Source organism: Papaver somniferum, unplaced genomic scaffold (genome assembly GCF_003573695.1).
Source record: "Papaver somniferum cultivar HN1 unplaced genomic scaffold, ASM357369v1 unplaced-scaffold_21, whole genome shotgun sequence".
NCBI classification, from domain to species: Eukaryota; Viridiplantae; Streptophyta; class Magnoliopsida; order Ranunculales; family Papaveraceae; genus Papaver; species Papaver somniferum.
The window spans coordinates 11736098-11762492 of NW_020631041.1; the positions used below are offsets into that span (position 1 = coordinate 11736098).

At 36.6% G+C, this 26395-nt stretch overlaps 2 protein-coding genes and 1 long non-coding RNA gene across 3 annotated transcripts; 1 reads left to right on the top strand and 2 right to left on the bottom strand.

The window, feature by feature from the left end:
• Positions 1–775: 775 nt before the first annotated feature.
• On the top strand, positions 776–3744 carry LOC113339944 (pectinesterase 3-like). Its single transcript, XM_026585164.1, has 2 exons — positions 776–2174; positions 2965–3744. Exons 1-2 carry the CDS (start codon positions 1055–1057, stop codon positions 3642–3644), a joined length of 1800 nt encoding a protein of 599 aa, XP_026440949.1. The 5' UTR covers positions 776–1054; the 3' UTR covers positions 3645–3744.
• A 7942-nt stretch (positions 3745–11686) lies between these two features.
• Positions 11687–14261, bottom strand: LOC113340167 (probable pectinesterase/pectinesterase inhibitor 35). Its single transcript, XM_026585372.1, has 2 exons — positions 13037–14261; positions 11687–12604 (listed from the first exon to the last, which is right to left on the bottom strand). The coding sequence occupies exons 1-2, from the start codon at positions 14202–14204 to the stop codon at positions 11943–11945; spliced, it is 1830 nt and encodes a 609-aa protein (XP_026441157.1). The 5' UTR covers positions 14205–14261; the 3' UTR covers positions 11687–11942.
• A 1196-nt stretch (positions 14262–15457) lies between these two features.
• LOC113339834 lies at positions 15458–16662 on the bottom strand. The gene is made up of 3 exons (XR_003355150.1): positions 16525–16662; positions 16147–16300; positions 15458–15904 (listed from the first exon to the last, which is right to left on the bottom strand). It is a non-coding gene; the product is annotated as an uncharacterized LOC113339834 (long non-coding RNA).
• Positions 16663–26395: the final 9733 nt, after the last annotated feature.

Sequence of the window (26395 nt, forward strand, 5' to 3'; positions counted from 1 at the left end):
TAAGAAGTCTATTGCTGCACTTGCTATCTATTAATGCAGCAAGAGATCATATTATTTTGCCTCGCTCTTTTCATATTGTTTTACAGTTGTATGGCAAAAGTTTCATATTACAGTAATAAATTATAGGTTTTAGCTACACTTGAGAACTATTGCGACTAAAATTTTTCTTTTGCAATATATATATATATTTAAGGTGTGATAATATGCAGTATAGCGGTAGGTAGATTTTCATGTAGTGTTAATCTATTGTACTAAGGAACTGTTCCTGGGTTGTAGAATATGATGTAATAATGAAGTAATATTGATTAATAATATCAACAAGAAAAGAAAAAAAAAAAAAATCCTTTTTTGTCGTGATAAACATTTACCCTACAAAGGAAAGGAAATCGTCTTAGGATTCTTTTAGCCAACATAAATTATAAGGGCAATATCTATCGTTCTTTCTTTTGCCTGGAACTCCACTTCACATTATGTAGGGGCACAAACTTAGAAGGTGTGCTCAATCAAATCTTATGGGGACCCTCTACTCCTCTAGTCCTCTAATACACTTTAATCAGTGCGCTATCTAATGCCTCACTAATTAAAGTACACATGAGGATTTGATATGTAAAAATCATGACCAAAAAATAATCATGCAAGATGGATCCAAAAAAGAAAACGTGGTTTCCGGATTACTTTCATACATCCCCAAGTAAATTGGTATTTCCATCAGCAAAGTCGTATGTTTATCAATTGAGAATGGACTCCCTTTATCCAGTTAAGGTGTGGAAAATATCACAAGCCATAAAACTAACTACTATTCCTAATTCCATGTTTCCAACTACCTAGCTAGTCTTAAGCAGCTCTATTTTTCAGGATTAAGTTAATCAACACGGATTAGTTAACAGAAAATCTAAGTAAATTTCCACTCATCCTCCCTAGTAGAACTATAAAAACCAACAGACAACAACTAAAAGCTTTAGCCACTTCTTCCTCCTATACACAATCCTCTCAAAACCTCACTAGAAAACACAGACCACTTGAAGATTTCAGCTCTGATCATAGATAATCAGCAATGAATTCCATCAATTCATTCAAAGGCTACGGCAAAGTAGACGAAGCCGAAGAACGAGCATTCCGGCAGAAAACGCGACGGCGGATAACCATCATCACCGTTTCCACCATCATCTTACTAATAGTAGTAATTGCTTCTGTTGCCGGAGTTTTGATACACAAAAAAACCACTGAATCATCATCATCACCATCTTCATCAGCATCTAAACCGTTAACATTATCTCAATCAATCAAAGCCGTTTGTTCTGTCACACAATACCCTGATTCTTGTTTCAACAGTATCTCTTCAATGCATAACGGATCATCAAATAATGCCGTCGATCCCAAAGAATTGTTCTTGTTATCATTGAAATCAACGGTTAAGGAACTATCAGGTCTCACTTCTTTGCCGGATGATATCATTTCGGAGAAAATCAACGGTGTGGATCGGAAAGTTAAGAACGCGTTACTTGATTGTAAATCGTTGTTTGATGATGCAATTGATGAACTAAACTCATCTATTTCATCGATCACAAATGGGGGTCATGATCAAGATTTGTTATCAGCGGTGAAGATTGAAAATATGAAGACTTGGTTGAGTAGCGCAATCACTGATCAAGAAACTTGTTTGGATGGTCTGATTGAGATGAACACGAGCTCACCTATTCATGACAGAGTCAAATCAGCAATGAAAAACTCAACCGAGTTCACTAGTAACAGCTTAGCAATTGTCGCGAAGATCTTACCGATGCTTGAGAAATTCAAGATACCGATCCACAGAAAATTACTGAGTCACAAACAACACCGATTTATCTCAGTGAAGCAATTTCCGGACTGGGTACATCCTAAAGACAGGAGATTACTGCTTCAAGACGATCAGAATGTAATCCAACCAGATATAACGGTTGATCAAAATGGTACCGGTGATTTTAAGACGATTCAAGAAGCGATTTTGACGGTGAAGAAGAAGAATGAAACAAGGGTTGTGATTTACGTAAAAGCTGGCAAGTATATTGAGAACGTGATTATTGATAAGGGGCATTGGAATATCATGATGTACGGTGATGGCAAAGATAAGACTATCGTCAGTGGCAGCTTGAACAACATCGACGGGACACCTACTTTCTCCACGGCAACTTTCGGTAAGTTCTCTCTCATCTCATCACATGTTCAATCCATTTTAAAATAACCGAGTGCAATTGTCCTCGCTTTGCTAATTAAGTTTCCATGTTAGCTCCATGCTCTTAGTCCAAATGCAACATAGTGATAGGGGCCGAAGAAGCCAAGTATTTTTAACAACACTCATGATTATGTTGATTGTGATTATGATTAATCACATTGGATTCTCATGCAGCTGATAATCATGTTGTGGGTCCCACTAGTACTTAATCAGCATGCGGGCCTTTCTGTAATTTTGTCGCATCACTGTGATCTGCGCGTGGTCCTCTGCATTTGCAAATGTTTCGAAATGCATAATCATCACACTCAGAAGCTATTAATACGTATGCATGCATGATTTAAGGCCTTTAAGCTGTTTTAGGCACAAATAGCAGTACTTGATCATGAAAAAATATAGAGATACACAATCATGATACATATAGCAACAGTATACGGTTAACGTGGTGGACGGTTGACAGTGTTTGAAAAAGCACAGTCAACGGATCAGACAGTTAGTTTGATGATGATAAGGTTTGACCCACTTAACATGGTCGGTTTTCTAACTTTCTGATAAAGTGGGTGTCGGACCCCTGAATCATTCCACAAAGTCCACATTCAATGCGTAATTTAAGGGTGGATAAGTGTCTGAGGTACATCGAAACATTGCAAGTCCTACAAATACCTGGGGTGACACTCATCCAACCTGGCTATAGTAGCAGGCCATATTACCCTACCTGTTTTGTATTCTGATATCCATGTTTTTCTTTTATGCAGTCGTAACAGGGAGAGGGTTTATAGCAAAAGGAATAAGGTTCGAGAACACGGCCGGTCCTGCGAAACATCAAGCAGTAGCCCTACGATCTGGATCAGACCGTTCTGTGTTCTACCAGTGTTCCTTCGATGGGTACCAAGACACATTATACGCGCATTCTAACCGTCAGTTTTATCGTGATTGTGATATCACTGGGACGATTGATTTCATATTTGGAAATGCAGCGGTGGTTTTTCAAAATTGTCTAATCCAACCGAGACAGCCTATGGCAAACCAGTTTAACACGATTACGGCACAAGGAAAGAAAGATCCGAATCAAAACACGGGCATATCAATCCAAAGGTGTACTATCAAGCCGTTTGGTGTTGTTAGTCTTAAAACGTATTTGGGCCGGCCGTGGAAGGATTTCTCAACGACGGTGATCATGCAGACGGAGATTGATGCGGTTGTGGAACCAGTAGGTTGGCTTCCATGGGTATCCAACGTTGAACCACCAAACACGATTTTCTACGGCGAGTATTTGAACACAGGGCCTGGAGCTGGTGTAGAGAAAAGAGTGAACTGGACTGGATACAAGCCCACTATTACACCTGATGAAGCAGGGAGGTTTACTGTAGATTCTTTTATTCAAGGCAAAGAGTGGTTGCAACAAGCAAATGTAATGTTTGATTCATCGTTATGATTAAGTAGATTTTGGCAATTTAATTGTCCGTAGAAAGAAAAAACGATCATATATAAATTAATTAGATTATAAAGACCCATAAATTCATTTGCTTAATTTACTTTGTTATTTATAGTAATGATATAAATAACATTTTAGTTAAAAAAATTTAATAAGAACCCATTAGCAATGAAAATGATTTATTATAACACAGCCTTTTTATCATCAGTGGGATGCACTCCTAACTGAGCTATCCTAACATAACCCGATAATATTATAAGAAGTTTAGCATACTCCAATGTCTCAATTTTATTTTTTCTAGTTTTGGAAACATATTTTCACAAAAATGTATCACATAATTATACAAAGAATGGTATATATATATATATATATATCGGTGGCTAGAACTTAACAGGTGCGTGACTCTCTAACTGTACAGCTCAGTCCACACTTCTCATGCTTATTGTGATTTTTACTTTGTAATTAATGAATGACAAAAACTAATTAAAGTCATGAAATTATTGTAGTAGTACCATTATAATTTCGTAGAGGAGGAAAAGGAAAACAATTCATTCTGGCCTTGCTACTTTGATGCTAGCGTCTCATTTTTACCATTTTTTTTATTCGAAATAACCTCAGTTTTAACATCACCCCAGACAAAACTAAGTTGATGTGTTGGAGGAAATTGAGCTGCTAGTTTCTTGCCCAACTGTAGCCTGAGGCCATCCTCAGGAGGAATTAGTATTCATTCATGAGGGTGGCTAAAACAATAGATAGCTCTTTAATAAAGAAAGTTCTGCAGATTTACGGTGAAATAAATTAACTGAATGCATAGGAGATAAGTTATTGACTTATTGTGGTGGGTTGAATACTAATTTCATGCTGGGCTTACGACTAGATAGTGTAAGTTGTGTCATTACATTCATGTTATTTTATTTTATTTTTTTCTTTTTTTGAAGCATATATTTATGTAAGTGGTCTTACTGCATTTATTAAAGAACACCAACTAAAGATCGATATTCATCAGGGTTGTCAAGAAACTTACCATCACCGGGAACAAATTTGAGTGCAGGAGAATGACAGGGTTTAGCACTAACCATATTTGTGCGTTTAACTAGATTTAAAGCATACTTGGATTGAGACAAATGAAGTCTAGACTTATCCCTCTTAACCTCCAAACCAAGGAGAAAATGCAGTGGACCAAGATATTTAATTAAAAGAGTTGTTTAACTTGGTGATAACATATTGAATAAAAGTAGAATCATTACCGGTTAGAAGAATGTCATCCACATACACTAGACAAATAACCAAGCGCTTTTCTTGCTTGAGAACGAATAGTGAAGTATCTGCAGTAGAAGCAACAAACCCTAAAGAGAACAACACATTAGAGAGTTTCTCATACCAAGCTCGGGGAGCTTGTTTCATACCATAGATTGACTTGTGGAGACGACAGACTCATTTTCAAGGAAAGCGCAAAATGTAGTTACCAAAGTATAAACCCACACGTGGCCATAGGAAGGCGCAGGAATATGGTGAAAAGATCTTACTTCAAGCCCCGAGATTCGTCGTCAGGGACTTGTCAAATCAAGTCAGAATTATCCTTATCCACACGGCAACGAAGTAAAGTTTGGAACAAGGTAACTCGCCAAAGGGGACGTATAGCGCGAAAGGAATCAGATGTCCATTATGAAATGACCACGAAACTTGGCTTGGAAGAAAAGCTACCCCCGCGAAGTAGATGAATTGTCGAGAAAGAAAAGGGACAGGTGTCCCGACAAGACCACGTGAAGTCAGGGAAAGGTGGGGAAAATTTTATGGAATATGCTACAGGCGAAGCATAAAGTAACCTCGACGAGATGATATGAGTTGTATACCACTAGGGTTGCTTAGGCCCATAAATAGAGACCTTTGGACAATGTAAAGGGGATAGATCTTTTGGAGAGGGAAAGGTCTAGCATAGGAGAGAGAGAGTTAGGATTTCCTTATAATTCATAGGCTGGGAGAAGGGATTAGGGTTTCCTTGTAACCCACGAGTGTAACTTATATTTCGCTTGAGATTAATAAATAAGTTTAAGTTTTAGCGTTTATTATGTCTTAGATCTTGCATATTCTCCATTGGGGTGTTGCTGGATTTCCAGTAATCACAGTCTCAAGATGTAGTTTCTCTATTATTTGCTTGGAATTTCCCTCATCACAGTAAAGTTCAGAATCAAGTCTGGAATATCATTCATACAGTTATTCTTTAGAGCCTATGGAAGGAAAGAAATTTTAGAGTTTTTAATGGAAAGGAACATACAGTAGCAGCTGTGATCTGTAAAGCTCAATCGGAGATGTTCAATTGGTGTCTTCTATTTAAGAATTTTCAGTCTTTCATACTCTGATGTAACAGAACATTGGCCTAGAGCTTATTTTGACTCTTCTTAAATCATGTAGTTATTAATAACTACTGGCTTGGGGAGTGTTATCTTTAGCTCCTTTTCTTTCTTTCTTTCTGGGTAGTATCTTTACTATCTTGTTTTTCTAATCTCTAGGGTGGTACAAAGCGTTTGTACCCTCTGTTTTTGATCATTATATTATTTCCTCACCGATCAAAAAAAGAAAAAAACGCCATGACAAATTAACATTTGGAGTTGTTAGTCTTAAAACATATCTAAGGAGACCGTGTAAGGATTTCTCGAGGACGGTCATTTTGCGGACTGAGGTAGATACAGTTGCGGAACCAACAGGTTGGCTTCCATGGGTATCCAACATTAAACCACCTAGCACAACTTTCTACTGTCAAAGTATTTGAATACTGGATCTGGAGCCGGTGACACGGTGTGGATCTAATAGTAAACTGGACCGAAGAGACGGGCCTAGGAATAGGCTTACCCAACAATTTTATGCTAAGGAAGTTTTGCCAAGATTGTATCCACTCCGGCTATTATTGGAGTTAGCCAATGCGAATTCTGGATCAAATAGTTGATGCCTATCCATTAGAGAATGAAACTAAATATTTTTGTTTAAAACATGAAATTTTTCTTATCAGCAGCTCTATTTTCTCATTTTTCTTTTACAAACCTTAAATTTCCTTTCTCCAATCACCCTTTTCAATAGATTATTTTGTTCAATTTATCTTTATTTGTCTGCCTAGTATATTATTGGTAAATTCTTATTATATTATATACTTTTTTTCTTGATAAAATATTATATACTTTATAATAAGATTCTATCGGCCGCAGCCTGCCTTTGTCGCATTGGTAATATTCCAGACCTACCCAAGTAAAAATTTTGGGTTTGTCCCTGGGACCGGTTATAAGCCCACCATTACACCAGATGAATTTACGGTGGAATCATTTATTCAAGACAAAGAGTGGTTGCAACAAAGGAAATGCCTTTTTTTTCATTCGAGGAATATATATATATATATTTTAATTTGGATTATACAAATCTATAAACTGCATTTTATCGTTATTGACTAGTCAGGTTGTGGCTAGCCCTACTACGAGACAAAAGTCTTTTGCACACCCCATCCCGTATTGATGATCAGTATTTTTCTTTCACCGCCCCTCAAATTCTCTATATGTTAGTGTACTCCAGCATCTCAATTTTCTTTTGTCTAATTTTCCACAATATTTTCACAACAAGACGTATATATATTGGTGGTAGTAATCATACACAGAATGGCAGTAGTATATATATATTGGTGGTAGGTAGAAATTAGCGAGTTCAACAGTATTTAGTTGAACAACTCATTCTACACGTCTCATAAATATTGTGAGTTTTGTTCTGCCATAAATGAATGACTAAAGCTAACTAATGATAGTCATGAAATAACCTTACTTTGTTTGTTGTTTAAAGGATTTTCAGCAGGTTACCAAATTGATGAGATGTGATAACACTCCATTTTGGCCAAGCTACTTTGATGTATCACATTTTACAATCACCGCAAACAAAATTAAGTTGATATGTTTCAGGAAATTGAGCTACTAGTTCCTTGCCCAGGTGATGAGCTACTGGTTCATTGCTCAGGTGAAGTCGCACTCAGTGGGAGAATCAGGGTCCTTCCATGGGTGGCGCTAAAAGAAGTTTAAAATCCAGTAAGATAAAAATCAGCAAAATACATGATTAAGGCATTGAGGTGGCTGAATACATGATATGATCATACTGGGCTTACAACTGGATTTCTAATAAACGGCCTTATTTTGTGTATTGTAAAAGAGGTTAACAAAAACCTTGGGTGGTGCTGCACTGCTACTGCCAGAATATACATTCATTTTCAAGTTCTTAGGTTCGCAAAGCAAACTGAACATGGCATGTAATTGTAAATATTTTTTATATTTAGGTATTATTTGTGTTATGAAAATAAGTCAACATAACGATAATAAAATGTCAATAATTTGCTAGAATAAAAGCTCTTTTGTGAAATATATACAAAATGTGATGTATTGTGCCATGTTGTGTAGTATCTTATACATCGTATGATGTGCATACTAAACGTGTTGTGCTGTGCCGTGTCATGCCACGCCACGTGCTTATCCGCGCCACATGCTGGGCTGGGCTATACGGTGCCGATTAGTCTAGCCCAGCCTGGCCCATGAAACTTATGTGTTGTGTCGTGCTGGGCTGGGCTGTGCCCAAGTTTTGAACCATTTTTTGGGGACCATGGTTTTTTTGTGGACCACGATTCTATTTTAGGCAAGACATATAAGTAGTCTTTAAGTCACCCCTTATCTAAATGTTTTTCTTAATAACAAACTTACCCTCCTTAATTAAATGTGTTAGTTTAATAATTAATTAGTTATTAGTTAATAATTATTATGATTAGTAATGATTAGTGATTAGTATGATTAGTAATGATTAATGATTAGTTGTCATTAAGAAGTTTTATTACAAAAAAAATTGAAAATTTTCTTTGCGATCAAAACAAAATATATATTTGGTGTGACCAGTAAAAAATTTCGGTTACAAAGAAATTTTAAATTTTTTTGGTTACCCATATTTATGACCAAAAACGAACTTAATGATTAGTAATTAGTATGATTAGTAAGGATTAGTTACCAGTAAGAAGTTCGGTTACAAAAAAATTAAATTTTCTTTGCGATCAAAACCGAACTATATATTTGGTGTGACCATTAAATAGTTCGGTTACAAAAAAAAATTAAAACTTTTTACGATCAAACCTAAGTTCGGTTACCCAAATTTATGACCAAAAACCGAACTTAATGATTAGTAATTCATATGATTAGCAATGATTATTATGATTAGTTACTAGTAAGAAGTTCAGTTACAAAAAATTGAAATTTTTCTTTGCGACCAAACCGAATTATATATTTGGTGTGACCATTAAATAGTTCGGTTACAAAAAAATTTAAAACTTTTTGCGATCAAACCGAACTTAGAGTTCGGTTTCTCAAATTTATGACCAAAAATCGAACTTAATGATTAGTGATTCATATGATTAGTAATGATTATTATGATTAGTAATGATTATTATGATTAGTAATGATTAGTTACCAATAAGAAGTTCGGTTAAAAAAAATTGAAATTTTTCTTTGCGATCAAACCGAACTATATATTTGGTGTGACCATTAAATAGTTCGGTTACAAAAAAATTTAAAACTTTTTACGATCAAACCGAATTTAGATTTCGGTTACCCAAATTTATGACAAAAAACCGAACTTAATGATTAGTGACTCTTATGATTAGTAATGATTATTATGATTAGTAATGATTAGTTACCAGTAAGAAGTTCGGTTACAAAAAATTGATTTTTTTTTGCGATCAAACCGAACTTAAAGTCCGGTTATCCAAATTTACGACTAATCACTAATCATTAAGTTCGGTTACTTTGGAATTTATTCGTGATAACCGAACCTTTCTCTGAAAAAAACCTCCACTAAACCTCTCTGCAACTTCCATTTTCAACTCATTTTGATGATTATTTCTCATTTTTTCAACAAAAAATGAATGACAAGTAATGGATTTGTGAGAATATCTTCGTTAAAGATTTAAATTAAGCTATATACATATAGAGGTGGTGGTGGTTGGTGGTGGTGGTAATCATAGGTGGTGGTGGTATCGGTGGTTGTGGTGGTGGTAATCGGCGGCGGTGGTGGTGGTGGTGGGAGGAAGTGGTGGTGGTAATCGGTGGCTTGTGGTGGTGATAATCGGAGGTGGTGGTAATCGGCGGTGGTGGGAGGTGGTAGGAGGAGGAGGAGGTGGTTACATATATATACATATGGTTATTAGATTGATTTTGAATTAAATTAGGTAAAGGATAGGTTAGTCATTTCAACACTTTAGGACACCCCTTATAACTATTGGGAAGGTGGCCTAATAAAACCATGATCCCCTCAAAAAAACCATGGTCCCTAAAAAATCGTTCCAAATTTTAGCGTGCTGGGCCGAGCTGTGCTCATGAAACCATTTGACTCATGTTTTTTTTCAAGAAATACCTAATTGGCAATCTCCTTGTAAAAGGCCAAGTTCAATAGATAGGCCATTCGTTTTGACTAGAGGTGCAAAACGTGCCGACCCAGCACAACCCAGCCCATGAAATCACGTGATTAGCGTGATGTGTGTCGTGTTGTGTCGGAGATTAAGATGTGTCATGTCGTGTCGTGCTAGAAGGCTTGCCGCGTTATGTTGTGCCAGAAAAATAAACTTGTTGTGTCGTGTCGGACACATTTATTTCATGTTTTTAATATATATATTTTTCAAATATTCAGGTATTAAAATAAGTCAACATAACGATAATAAAACGTCAATAATTGGCTAGAATAAAGGCTCTTTTGTGAAATATACACAAAATGTGATGTATTGTGCCATGTTGTGTAGTATTTTATACATCGTATGACGTGCGTACATAACGTGTTGGGCTGTGCCGTGACATGTCGTGCCACGTGCTTATCCGTGCTGCGTGCTGTGACTGAGCAGTGTTCTGTCGATTAGTCTGGCCCAGCCCGACACATGAAACTAACATGTTGTGACGTGTTTGGCTAAGTCACATGCTGGGCTGGACTGTGCTCGTGTTGGCACAAGGCAATTTATACCTCTAGTCTTGACGGTTAACAAAACCATCTGACTCATGTATTTTTTAAGAAATACCTAATTTGCAATCCCCTTGTAAATGACCAAGTTCAATAGATAGACCGTGCGATTTAACCTTGGAGATCGTATATTCAGTCTTCAAATTGGAATGCAAGCCTTAAATAAAACTGTTTGATTTTAGTTAAGCGTTCTTAAAAAGAAACGCTGATTCGCCAAGTAATGTAGTCCCCTAGATCCCTGAGACAACGACCATTCAGGCCGAACACAACCCACGAGGGATGTCGTCCCCTCAAGACTCCCTTTTATACCGAATAAAAAATGCATCAAAGAATAAAAAAGTAATGTAGTCATTTTGGAATATAATAAATTGGTGCAATAAACCTCAACAAAAAAATTGTTGGTGTAAAACACTAGTAACGTTTGAGACCATTTAAATACCCATAGATTAAAAAGATACTTAGCGAGGCCTTCATGTAATGACATCTTTAGGAGAAACTTCGTTGCGACCTGGTTATTAGACCATGGAATCTGCTCCACTCCCTTATGATCTTTATGAAATTACATTTGTTGTTGGAGTAGAGTTCCTCTTGACAGATATACTCTGGTATTCTTGATAATTAGTGTCAGATTTTAGAATCACTTGGTTGACATGATGACATTGGAAGTTGAGATTCCTTTAAAAAAATTATGATGCTTATAATTCTTGTTCTCGAATCTTGTTGTTTGCCTTCTGCATTTGTTTTTCTACTTTTTCTGGTCAAATGGTTTGTGCAGTAGATAGTTTTTGCCCACATCCTTTGGAAGAATGTCAGCTGAACCATCTTTTAGCGACACCGTGCCTTACTGTAGAATAATGGATGGCAGCAGCCTTTGGAAGAATGTCAGCTGAACCATCTTTTAGGGACACCGTGCCTTACTGTAGAATAATGGATGGCAGCAGCAGAATGACATTGCTTACTGCATTGATTTCTAGTAAGGTTGGGTTCTTGTCATTTGTCAGGTCATATACAAGGGGCTAATATTGCCAAAATTGATACTAGTAAAAAATGTAGCTTCTTTATTGATTTACATTGTAGTATCTTGCAACTGTTTACAATAACATCATTGCTTCCCATATACAGACCATCTTATCTTTAGTCACATGCAAGTTATAATAACACACAAGAACAAGCACTAATGGCTATCAACAGCTTAAGTAATTACTAACAGACAATATCATCACCTATCACATGTACTTATAAATGTATGTCTATGATGTTTGATCTATTCATACTATATATATGTGCTTAGGGCTTAAGTCCAGAGTCATAGGCTACACCAGTAGCAGGCAACCAAGATCCCCCTGCAATCAAATTAGAAACTGTAAACTGCGTTGCTTCTGCAGAGCTAAGTGAAGGATGATATCCAGACCACTTCACTCGACCTCCGGTCCCTGTTCCAGGTCCGGAGTTCATGTACTCTGCATAATAGATACCTTTAGGTGCAGATCCTCCAGACCAAGGAAACCATCCAGCTGGGTTGATCGATCCAATGAAAGATTGCATAATAACGGTTCTCGAATAAGCTTTCCACGGTCTACCAAGATAAGTATCTGATGCAGCTGAAATCCTACAATTGTGAATTGAAATTCCGGTGTTCTGATTCGGGTCGCTACGTCCTTGAGCTGTGATGAAGTTTTTGTTACCGTTGCTTCTTGGAGAAATATTGCAGCCTTGGAAAACAACTGCCGAGTTTCCAAAGATGAAATCAACTGTTCCAGATATATCACATTCTCTATAGAATTGACGGTTGCTGTGTGTATACAAACTGTCCTGGTAACCCACTATGGAACATCGGTAAAACACGGATTTGACTGAAGCTACTCTGAGAGCAACCGCCTGATGCTTATTCGGACCGGCTGTGTTCTGAAATGTTATATCTCTTGCCATGAATCCATCACCAGTGGCAGCTGAAACAATCAAGCATCATTATCAGGTATATGTAAAATCAATATTAATTGAATTCAGCAACTTGGAATTTTCCCGTGATCAAAAAAATTCAGGCGGAAAATCTATTTTTTTGTTGAGATAATTATTATTTGTAAGAAACTAACAACAAAGGTCACCGGGTGGAACCCGGTTGGGCCCTCATATTTATATATATTTATTTATTTATTTTCTGAATTTTTTTTTTTTTTTTATCTATCGACTTTGAAGAATTTATATCTTAAAAGAATTTATCTCTTAAAAAAAAGTTTGAAGAATTTATCTCTTAAAAAAAAGTTTGAAACCATTGCCCTTAAATTGATTTTTTTTCTCTTTTTTTTTTAAGAAAAAAATATTTTTATTTATCGAGTTTGAAGAATTTATCTTTTAAAAAAAAGTTTGAAGAATTTTCTTACTAAATGTAGCTGAATTTCGCAAACTAGAACCATCTTCAACATTATCGCTCCCTGTGATGACAGTAACTCCTTTCCCATCTCCAACTAACATAACATTACTTTGGGATGAAGGAATATTGAGATTTTCACTGTAAGTCCCAGCTTTCACATGTACAACAGTCTTTCCGTTTGTCCCTGCAGCAGCTAGGGATGCAAAAGCAATTGCTTGACCTATACTTGTATGTGTACCACTGCCATCCTTGGCCACAACAGCACTTGGTTTCAACTCTTCTACAGAAGCTTCTAGTAGTTTCCGTTGCCTGCCGGATACCCATGTCGGGAAACCATCGGACAGTAGTTTACGGCCACCACCAGCCGAGTTCGTCCTTGTGTCGGTAGTCTTAACATGGTTGTACAGAGCCAAGGAGTTGCTGACCAATTTACTCACGTTTCTTGCATTCGTCTCCATCATGCTTTTGTATGGTGAGGAAACCTTTTCAGTTTGAAGTGCATCTAAACAAGTTTCTTGATTTGTAAGTGCTGTACTTAACCATGTCCGGACATCATCCGAGTTTGAGCTCGTTTTGACGTCATCAAGTCGCCGTACACTATCATCCTGTAGTTCCATGCAGTCATCCACTGCAGGAGGAGAAAGAGTACTACTAAGTTTTTCGCTCGTCAGCACCATCGGTTTAATACTTTGTGCTTGGGTTCTAGCAACTTGAGCCTGAGTTACAGCAAACTCAACTGAAATATCAAAGACCTCTTTGGGAGATTTTTCATGAACGTTTTCGATCGACAGAAGCATAGACTCACATGATTCTACGTGGAGGGTATTTTCACATGGGGAAGAAGAAGATGATCTAGGAAATTTGGAGAATTGAACATGAGTTAATGATGACGGACTTATAGGCTTGGCTTCTAATTGAATCATCATCAAGAATGAAAAGAGTGTTACAATTATGAAGATTGAAGATGCATGTGAGGTTCCCCACATGTGTTTGTTTCTTTGGGTACCATATTTTGATGACTTCTCATACATGTTTAAGCAAGAGATAGACATGTTGGGAAATGGAACGGTTAAGAGAAGGAAAAGAGAGGTTGATGATGCCAAGTATGTTGTGTCTTGTTGTACAAGAATGAATGCAATATGAATTAGGGTATTTATAAGGAAAGTTATAGGGTACATGACTTCATAGTAAAAGGACACTTAAGCTGATATTAAGGGAAGTATCCCTTCTCGCTACTACACTCTTTTCTTATTTGGGTAGCAATATATTTCTGTTCTCTAACGAATTGGCAAAGAAAACATGGACAGATTATGATACTTGACCTAATATCTAACTTCTTTTTCTGTTTATTGAAAGAATTTGATATTAGAACGGAACATCTACACTCATCGACACGAATAGACCTCTAGCTAGTGAAAAGAGATATCGAAACGAAGCTTAGAACAAACGTACGTGTACATCTTGTACATCGTTCAAACCCCTAAACGAAGTTTGATTAAAATTTGAGGTACAAATTATCAAAGCTTTTCATCCACTTCTTAATGTCATGTTATTTTCTAATCTTTTGAGTTCTTTCATGGATGCTTCGCTGAATTTAGCTTCAAGTTAGGTATGAAGCTTATCTTCTTCTATGTAGCGCCCTACGTATAGTCCACTGTTCGATCAAGTCATTCAACCTTTTATGAATCAAATACAGCATCATTGTCGACATTACTCTAACATATTACCGTTTCGATAACGAACTAAACAGGAAATTAAAGTTTTGAGTAGAAATACTTGTTTATGCATGAACATCATGAATTATTGTTTTCTTAATTACTTAAGTTCAATCAGCAACTAATTCTTGTTATAGGGTACATATATGTATGGGGCCATAATGCATGTCAACACCAACTTTTGGACATGGACAAACTCTATCCACCCATTAAGGTCTTCTCATTTCTGTCAAATTCATGCATTATTTTGTTGCTTGAGAAGAAATCTTTCAGTTTGAATAGTAGCTACAACCATAAACATAACCGCGATTAAGGCAATAATAATATGTGATTACAGTCGTTGTGTATGAACCTACATAACATATATCTTTATCACCAAGTTGGGCTCCATGAAAAACTAAATATTATAGTAAGCCATCGTGACCTTGATGTACACTCCTTAACTATCAATTAGAAGACACGCAATTTTTTCTTCGTCAAAATCGAATCAATTCCAACTAAAACAAACTTGTAGTTTTGTCATTTCGTATTGTAGATGAACGATAAAAACGATTCCAACAGCATATTATGGCTCGTTGAAAATTCTTTTATGCGATACGTACGATGAAAAGTAGTTTGATGAACAATAATACCACATTATACCAGAATTGACACTTCTGAAAAGTATATAGATAGTTAGAATGCTTTCTGATTAACAATAATACAAAGCGGGAAATGGATAGAGCATCTTTTACATTTAAATACAACACATTGTATACTTGTTAAAAACTTGGTAGACTAGAAACTTCAAACGGATAGAAAAAGACTCCTTCAACTTTTTCATTACCAGAATTGTGGAATTAATGACGCAAAAAGATTGCCGTTTTTGGTTTACATAGTGAATAAGAATCTATGAAATTTGGGATTGTTGTTACCCAATCGTATACAATACATGGACCATATGGCCAGTGACAAAACACTTATTAATGAAACTTATTAATATGGATGATAAGGAACTGTGATGAATATGGATATACCTTCCCGTTTGCCCAAGAAGGGCGAACCAAAAAGGAACTGTGTCGAAATTCAAGCTAGGACAAGCCACATTTAAGGTTCTCAATAGAGAATCATGACGCATAGGATGATTTCTTCGTTCTAACGGGGCTCAGAGGCTCATGATTACCCTGATCCATCGATGGTATGAATGTGTAAAGAAATTAATCAAGTATATATATATCAATATGAAAATACTCTCTATATTTAAGTTACGTATTAGATGCATTTATTTTAATTTCACATATGTATTAAAAGATTTTGAGAAATTAACCAAGAACCAAGAAATTAATTAAGTCAGTTTTGAGTAAAAGATTTTTGAAATCCGTTGGAAAGTGATTCTGGGGCCTATAATCCGTTAGAAGGTCCATACCATGAAATTTCTTGTGAGCTCGTCCAAGAGGAAACCTCTGTGGCTCTATCAATTTTATGCATAGTCGTTTTCCTGATGAAAAGTAAAGCACGGAGCATTGAGCCTTTTCGAGAAGACGGTCTTTGTGTTTGATCCAAGCTGTAGGTCTTCATCTCTAGACAATAGACAGACAATCAATGAAAGGATGAAGGATATCCATTGGAAGGGAGTAAAGTGTTTTCTGTACAGTAAAAAGAATTCACAGACACTTGGTCTACAAAAGTAATTTTTCAACTTAATTAAGTTGAAAGGTTAAATGAAAGGTTAAATAAAACGAATTCTAAATGACTTGTATAAAAAAGAATATCTTTTTGTGAAGCAAGAAATTTTGATTCTTACTTCTGAGGGAGATTTCTGGTTTCGGTTGTTACACAATCTCTAAACTTGAAAGTGCTATAGGCTGCTGCTAAGTCTTGCTAATGTACCGAAACTTCTCCAACCACATATACTAATTGTCCTCTCACAGTGTACTGTAAATACAAAGGGGTACACACAGTACTCTTATAATGTGTACACAATTAGGCAACTCCTATATTAATCGGTCCCAATTCCCCTAATTCTAACTTGGGTCAGTCATAAATCTCAATCAAAACCAGCTAATATTGTATTTATTTGTAAAGTTGTTGACTTTAAAGAAAAGTAAAAGAAAGGTAAGCGGATATTGACTGATGACAAATACTTGGAACCAATAGCATGCATGACTAAATGTTTGGATGATGACCGTCTAAAAAGAGCATTAGAAGCTCTATCAATCAATAAGCGATGCATTGATGTACACATATCTATATGGATATATATCAACCACACACAACAAACCAACAACACTCACTGCTTTCATTCTCTATATACATTGTTTTCATGTACTGGGGAAGAATTGAAAGCTTAGGACCATTTTTTGGTCTTTAATTCGAAGTAGTCCTTGGTGTTGATGGAGGAAATCATGTTGTGGACTATTCATGACTTAAACAAAACTCTAACTTTGCAACACTTCATTTCACACCACACAAATACAACTCCATAAACTAGCTACCCTGCCTTGTTTGTGTGAGGTTGGTTAATAGCTAATACTATCAGCCCACTTGTCATGTAAATAGTTAGGTTGTAGGAGCCATATGTCCCCAGTTATGTGCATGCATAAAAAAAATATCGTTTCGATACCACAAACATTTTCATGGCTTCTAATGGGTAGGGGAGGGATTTTAGCACTTTAAACAAAAGTGCTTCCGTTTCTCCGTCTACAATAGTAATTTTTCAAAACCAAAGAACAAAAATAATTGGTTCAAGAAATAACAAATCTTTCAAAAATTAGGTATCCATACTAGGTTTTGATTATTGGGTTTAATTAAGTCCAAACCCACTTTTTATGTGGTGTATCCAAATACCCTATAAGAATACCAAAATCGAAGTAAAATTGCATAATTATTAAAGTCCAATATAAGGCTGCTCCATGAGTTTACTGCACTATTTGGTCTAAGAGACTAAGATATGTACTAAGCTACTAACATGGACGTACTTACTAAAGTCCATATAAGGCTGCTCCATGAGTACTATTACATAACAAAAGTTGATCAAATTGTGGTTAAACAACCACTGTCCTTGATAACTAAATTGCTTCTAGCTAGGAATTAAAATAGTATGAGTTAGGTGTTCGGTCTAAAGACTCTAAACCAAGGGGTTCCTTTATGCAATCAAAACGTTTCCTCATTTCTCAGATATCTCTAGTAAAAGCAAATTCATGTGCGTTTAAATAGAAAAATGCCATGTATAATACCAGCAGTCCGACGACCTTATTAGTCTGATTCAAATTTCTCTGGGCATTTAATTTGTCTGATCGTTCAAAGTGTTCACCGCATGGTAGTATTTTACATGAATTAGTTAGGTGTTAAGTCTAAATCTAATCCATGCAAACGAAGAAAATTCTAAGTTTTGTATGCGATAAGATTGGGTAACCAAAACGCATCCATCAAATAACTGAATGATTTAATTTGTCGGTGTTGTTAGCTCTAGCCTCTAATAATGTCTTTTTCTCCTTTCTGATTAAACAACTACATATTTTTCCTTTCACATATAAAAAATTCAGTGAAAAGCAACTAGTCTAGGCCAAAGAGAAGATGCACAAATCAGTAAAAGTTAAGTACTAGTGTACGCATATACTGTTGTTGTTCACAGGATGATGATAAGTACAAACTACACATCTTCATGTTTCACATCATCAATCTATTTGTACAGGAAGAAAAAAAAAAATCAAACTAGAAGTGTTGGGAAGGACCTGTCTTGTAAACAGTACATAAAGTACAGAAACAAATAGTCCCGTGCTAGCAATAATAAGCGCTTGCAAATTGTTATAAGCAACATACTTAGGAGGATATGAGCCATGTTTATTACCAGCATATGAAATTCCACCAAAACAAGTATAAAAAATTTAACAACTTATATACTTGAAACTCATAAATATTGATAAGTGAAGGGTTCTATAACCTAAGACAAGACAAGATAGCTCAAAAACAAGACGAGAGGAATGATTCAATTGTGTGTGTTCATTGATAACAAAGACTCCTATATAAAGGAGTTAGGGTTACAAAAATATTCTAAAGATATTCTAAAAGAGGTGAATATCTTCTCAAAACAAGTAAGTGAATATATACAAATATACAAGAATATACCCAATACCCTCCCTCAAGTTGGAGCATGAAGAGTCGAAATGCCCATCTTGAGAGAAGATTTTGAAACTGCTGACGACCCAAGACTTTAGTCAGAATAGCAGCTAGTTGAGAGGTAGTATGAATATAAGATGGACGGATAGTACCTCGAAGTATTTCGTCACGCACAAAGTGACAGTCAATCTCGATATGCTTCGTTCGTTCATGAAAGACAGGATTATTAGCAATATGTAACGCAGCTTGACTATCACAATGAATCGAAACTGGTTTTGTATGTCCTATACCAAAATTCCGTAATAATCCTTTTAACCATATAATTTCACAAGTTGTGGAAGCCAAAGCACGATATTCTGCTTCGGCTGAAGAACGAGAAACTGTGGTTTGTTTCTTCGTTTTCCAAGATATAGGAGAACCCCCGAGAAAGATAAAGTGTGACGTGAGTGAACGTTGACTAAGTGGACAGCTAGCCCAATCTGCATCACAATAAGCGTCAAGAACTAACTTGGAATCATCACGAAGTAAAATACCTTGCCCCGGGCTAGATTTCAAATAGCGCACAACTCGAAGTGCAGCATCCCAATGTGATTGAGTTGGATGTTGCAAAAACTGGGAAAGAATATGAACAGAGTAACATAGATCCGGCCGTGTAAGATTGAGATAAATCAGTCTCCACACCAACCTTCTATAACGAGCAGGATCAGGCATAGGTGAGTCTGATGCAAGAACCAGCCGATGATTTTCTTTCATGGGAATATTAGCTGGTTTTGAACCGAGAAGGCATGTTTCTGTCAAGATATCTAGAGCATATTTGCGCTGACAAAGGAAAATTCCTTTGCAACTTCTAGCTACCTCAATGCCAAGAAAATATTTTAATTTTCCCAAATTCTTCATATGAAAACATCTGCCTAGATATTCCTGAAATTCGCGAATAGCAGTTGTGTTGTTACCAGCAATAACAAGATCATCCACATACACAAGAATATACATGATAATATTTCCATGACGATAAAGAAATAACGAGTGATCAGAAGCACTGGTAGAAAAACCATATGTACGCAAAGCAGTTGCTAGCTTAGCATACCAACACCGGGGAGCCTGGCGTAAATCATACAAAGACTTACGAAGTCTACAGACTTTGCCAGATAATCCATTACTGAAACCAGGAGGAAGTCGCATATAGACTTCTTCATTTAAATCACCATGAAGAAACGCATTGTGTACATCCATCTGAACTAACTCCCAGTTGTTTATTGCAGCCACCGCAAGAAGAGTTCGTACAGTCACCATTTTTACTGTGGGAGCAAAAGTTTCAGTGAAATTAATTCCTTCCTGTTGATGATTTCCAAAAACAACTAATCTGGCTTTGTAACGCTCAACTGAGCCATCATATTTTCGCTTAATGCGAAAAACCCACATGCAACCAATTGCAGACTTGTTGGAAGGTAAATCTTCAATTGTCCATGTACCATTGGAGATTAGTGCAGCAATTTCAGCCTGTATTGCCTGACGCCATCGTGGATCAGCCTGATGAGTGCTAAAAAGTGCATATTTCTATATATTTTTCTTGGCATTTAACTCATCTTTTGTGCATTAATTCTACATTTTATCCCATATTCTGTATTTTCATTGTTTTCAAGAATAAATATTTTTATTAATTAATTTTGCATTTTTAGGTAATAAATAAAGTTTGGATGAAGAGCGGAGCAAAAAGAGCAGAAGAGTGGTGAAAAGCCGGAAGAAATTACGCAAGGAAGCCACAAAGAATGATGCGCACAAGACCAAAAAGACTAGAAATGGGCTCAAGAAGGAAGAATTGTGCTTAAAGAAGATATGGGCTTGGCATACCCAAGGCCCAAAACCCTTACCCAAACCCATTTTCTATATCCATACCCGCCTCCATCTTCAGCCGTCAGATTAGATTACATCTGAATCCGATGGTCGCTTCACTATAGTGCATCAAAATCTGAAGTTCTTGTCAAACATCATAGTGCCTAAATTCTAAGCCTTCATATTAGATTGCATTTGAATCCTACAGTCGCTTCTTTGACTATGCATCAAATCTCAATACTTCCGCTTAACACCATAACACCTAACTCCATCTTGGACCGTCAATTTTGATGTATCCCACATCCAACGGTCGCTCCATACCCATCACCATCGCGTCGTTGGATTAATCCATAATCTTCTCATCCGACGTCTTTCACAAGCAGAACATCGAGATTTGATGATTCCGTCTAACACCCAAGCATCTATTATCTATACACCCAAACCAAACGAACCCTAAGAAAATTCTATCGGGTTTTCTTTCATCTCTTCCTTCTCCTACCTCTCCATGTCTGCAAACCCATGTCCGCACCAACAGCTCCGCCACCAACTCTCTGCCACCACCACCATCTCTTCTAAAACACCACCAACCCTAATCCCATCATTTTCCCTTCTTTTTAGCCACCTATTTTCCCAATTTCTACACGTTTTCTCTCTAAAACCCTAGCGTGTAAAATTGGTAAACTAGGTCGAAATTGAGAGCAATTGAAGGAATGGGTAGCATCAGGAGAAGAAATAGAAGATTGGGTCGATGCACTTGAGAGTTTTCAGAGATTAGGTAAACCTAATTTCAATCTTTATGAAACCCTAATTTTATGTTTTTTGGAAAAACTTGTGCATGTATAAATAGATGCTTTGGGATGTTGTAATGGGTATGCCTGGATTAGCCAGAGCACCACCTTAGAGGCCTGGACTAGCCAGTGCCCTCAATTATCCATGTTCTGTGAATTTCTATTATAGTTCTTAATTCAGTTAATTTCCATTTCAAATGTTAATTATGTTTATCATGTTTTTGTAATTGCTCACCATGTGTGTGTTGTTTGAATTACCTTGTATGATGTTTATTGTTGTTCACAAGATTAGCATGAGCTAAGTTGCACTGGCTAAGGCTCAGATGAAGCCTAGTGCACTGTTAAATGATGAATTGCTAGGATAGTCGTCTTAATGCTTGTCTTGCTTGAGTAATGGGAAGAAGTCAGTGCTCTGATATGCCTGTGATTGGCTGTGCTGTCAAAAGACAGTCAATACTAGGGGCATATCAGTGAGCAAGCTGATTCTCCTCCCATTCTAATGTATGCTTAAGATCCTAATTTCAACCTAGAATTGCATTGTTTGGCTAGGACACAAAGGTGGATTCTAAGCCTTGGCTTAACCACAAATCCTTTACAATCACTTATAAATTCAATTCTGTTTTGCCCCCTGCTCAGCTAAATTTCTTAGCTATCTTGCTGTTTATTTCTTGTATTTTGAAGCTTGTTGTGCACTGAAATCAGTGCACTGCCTTCCCTGCCCTTGGCTCATAGCCTTGGTTCCTTGCTGTTTTACCATCTCTGTTTCACTTTCACTGCAACCTTGTGACCTTGCATTTAGTTTTGCATCAATTATCAGCATAGTGAAACTTCAACTATACACCCCAAGTCCCTGTGGAGATGACCTGTTCTTGCACATACACACTACAATGACAACTGTGCACTTGCAGTTTAACATGTAGGCCTTCTTATCCTTTGTCTTATTTTCTTACTCCTTTAAAAGCCTACCAAGTTTTTGGCGCCGTTGCCGGGGACTTGGCTGCTGTGTGGTTGAAGCTTTGTTTTTTTTTTTTTGCTTTTCTATTTTCTGTAACATCTGTGTAGCTTGCTGTTCATCTTGCATAACCTTCTGCCATTTGCATCTGTTCATCCTGCATCTTGATGTTCATAACATAACTGCATCTTGCATTCTTAGCTGCATTCTTGACTGCATTAGCATCTCTGCATTTTGTTTTGCTGCATCACCTGCATCATTGTTCTGTACAAGTTTGAGGTGTTGTTGCTGCTGCTGCTTCCTGTTGCTGCTGCCAGCCTCTGCAGCTGTGCTGCTGCTGCTGAGCTTGCCACTTACTGCTGCCTGTTGTGCTCCTGAACTGTGGAGCTGTTGCTGAGCCTCTGGTGCTCTTGCTGTTGTTGCTGCAGCTGTGTTGCTGCTTTCTCCTTCTCCCTGCTGCTGATCTGCTGCTGCTGCCTGCTGGTCTGAGCTTGTTACTGAGAGCCAAAGCCCAACTGGGCCTCTCCAAAAAAAATAATTTAGGAAGACCCAAAGCCCAACTGGGTTGTAAGCTGCAGAAGGTGAAGAAGTCGAACCAAAGCCCAACTGGGCCATAGAAAAGCCAAAGCTTAGGACGATCCATAGCCCAACTGGGCTTTTGCAACCAAACCGAACAGCTGGGCTGTGCTTTATAGGTAAGCCTAAACCCATTAAGAGAACCCAACCTGTGGGCTTCCGTTTTTAATTTGTGGGCTTGTAATAATTTTTGTTGTTCTTTATTTTTTTTTTATTTGGGCTTGTAATAATTATTTTTATTTTCTTTTTCTTTTATTTTCTTTTATTTTTCTTTTATGGGCTTGTAATTATTTATTGTTGTTTTTATTTTCTTTTGTGGGGTGTGATAATTTATGCTAGGCTAAGTTTAAAAAAAAAAAAAAAATTGCTCCTTATTTCAAAAAAAACCAAAATTTTTCTCCCTCTTTAAAAACCAAAATTTTCCATAAAAAAACCAAATGTTTTTCATTCCCATCAAAACCAAAATTTTCCCAAAAATCCAAACCCATTAAAAACCAAATTTTTGAAAACCCATTAAAACCAAATAGTGGGCTTTGTGTCTTTTCAATATGGGCCAACCTCGTGCTCTCCATGAATACATGTATCCGTCAATAAAAATTCTATTATCATGTATTGTATTACCTCAAACCAATAACCCTTTTAAAATAAATGCAAGCATGATACAAATACTTCCTATATTTCGAGGGTTCGATTCTGAGAACCCCTATACTCATGTAAGAGAGTTTGAACAAATTTGTCGGACTATGCAACCTGATCATATGTCCGAAGACTCTCTGAAATTGCGTTTGTTTACATTTTCTTTAAAGGAAAGGGCCAAAACATGGTTTTACGGTTTGAGACCACAATCAATCAACACTTGGGACCAACTCACAGATCTATTTTTCAAAAAATTCTTTCCACATCATAGGACCATCGCTATTCGTCAAAGTATCAATTGTTTTGTCCAATTGGATGAGGAAACTGTTTTTCACTATTTCGAACGTTTTAATGATTTGTTGAGCGAATGTCCGCACCATGGATTTGAGAAGTGGAGACTTGTCGTCATCCTCTATGAGGGACTAGACTTTAAATCTCGAACCATGGTTGAGTCTATGTGTAATGGTGAGTTTATTGATAAATCTGTGGATGATGCATGGAATTTTTTAGCCGAGATTGCAGAGAAAACCCATCAATGGGAATCCGTTAGGGAAACAGGAACAACACCACATGATATGAGTCACCCCCATGAATTAGAGTTTTATTCTTGTAATAGCTCCGACCTTAGGATTGAAAATTATCCTAGATTGCAAAATCCCTATCATGATGATGATGATGATTATGATGTTATGTTAGAAGAACATGTCTATACTGAAAATGTTATGGAACCTTTGGGTTCAAATACATTAGGCTTCTCTGCCCCGACCTTAATGCATGATATTTCTTCTAGTATTCCATGTGATGTTTCCCCTGATGTGCCGATACACGAGAATCAATCTGTTGATGATGTTGAGGATTCTGATTGTGATCTTGCCAATTTGATTGATGATTGTGAGCATGATGTGACATGTGTAGATGAGTTAGGAGATTTTGATTTGATTGATAATGATATGCCTATTCTTCTACCTAAGTCACAATCTGATGGCCTTCCACCCAACCTAGATTTGGTTTGTACCCATATTGTCAAACCGATTTTTCTGAAAATTCCTAATCTAGGATTGGAACTGTGTGCCTCCCAAGTCCTCTTGGACTATTTTGTTTCAAAATATAACACTTTTAAAGAGCCACAATTGGAATGCATTTCTTAGCCCATCCCGAACAAAGTCCATTTTCAGTTAGACCTTGTGAATCATGCACCCCTAAAATTGTTAGATTTTGTGCTTAAAAGTGAACCTGTTGAAAAATTTTGGTTTAGGGGTGATTCATTCGGTTTTTCACTCTCACTCCCATTTAAGTCCAATTTTAGTGTTTTGAAACTTTTTATGTCTCTACACTTTTTCTTTTGGGTTGATCCTCAACTCTTTAGACTTTTGGTGTATGGTGAATTTTTTGTATATAATCCAGTAGATAAAATTTCTTAAAAACCCTTTTGTTCCTTTTGTATATATTTTGCTAATCCAATATGATCTCGGCTGAAATATGTTGGATTTTTGCCTTGAATAACGGAGTTTTAATTCTGCTTTCGCCGAAATCGGGTATTCTTTCTCCTTTTACTCTACTCAGCATGTCCCTTTCCATATGTTGCATTTTAATTCTTTCCATATTTTGAAACATTGAGGACAATGTTTAGTTTAGGTTTGGGGGTATAGAGTAGATACCATGATAATTTGCCATAATTGAAAACAAAACTCCTTCTTTTTGAAAAAAAAAAAAAAAATTGAAAAATCAAAATAAAAAATTAAAAAATTAAAAAAAAAAAAATCATAAAAATGGAGCTCATTTACCTTGAAATGTTGACTCTTGTGCAAATATGTATTTTTATTAGGAGTCTTAGTCTAGATATTTAGGCACCCTGATTCTAGCACAATTCACAGAGTGATAAGAAATTTGCACGCGCACGATCTACCAATACATGTATGGCCTCGATCTTCAAGGTGTTTGATAGGAAGTTATGATTGCCAATCACTTTAGAATACTGAACGAAACTTGACTAGCTTGTTCTTTGGTTGGTTGGGATAGAAGGTGGAGGTTACATTAAGAAAGACAACCATCGAATTTAACTGGGTGCATCAAAAAGGGCTACCTCTTGCAAAGTGTCATGTAATTTTTGTTTCCTTTTGTATATATATCAAAAGTGTTTCCTTTTTCAAAAAAAAAAAAAAAAAAATCAGAAAAATCAGAAAAATACAAAAAAATCAAGTATTTATCAATTCCATCATCTCTTGTTCCAAAAATAAAAAGAGAATAGTCAATGTAAATAAGAGTCATGTAAATTCTCATTTTGTTGTTTCATTGTAATAAGCAAGGAGGGTGTATGCCATTGATGTACAACGCGAGTAATTGTGAAATACCTCCAACTCATTCACAATTCTCGTAAAGTCCGGACAACTAGCTAGATTTCGACCTTGGTTCTTAGCGTGAGAAACTATCTCTTGGTGATTAGTAGTCATAACTTCAGATCTTTCTTTACACATGTGTAGATACACTTTACACTCTTATCACATGTCTTTTTTTGTTATCAGTGCTAGGATTGTGCCTTTGATAGCTAGATTGACATCTCCATTTTGCTGTGAGTTTAACTGACTTGCACATGTCACATTTGATGGAATCTGAGCTTATATTTTGACCTAGAACTTTGTAGGTACGTTCTAAGCAAACCTTCACGAGACTTCAACTCGTCCACTAGGGACACTTAGTGGTTTAAAAGGCTTAGTGCATACGCTAAATGCATTCGAGAGACCATCGACAGTGGTATAGGTAGGATTTCCTTA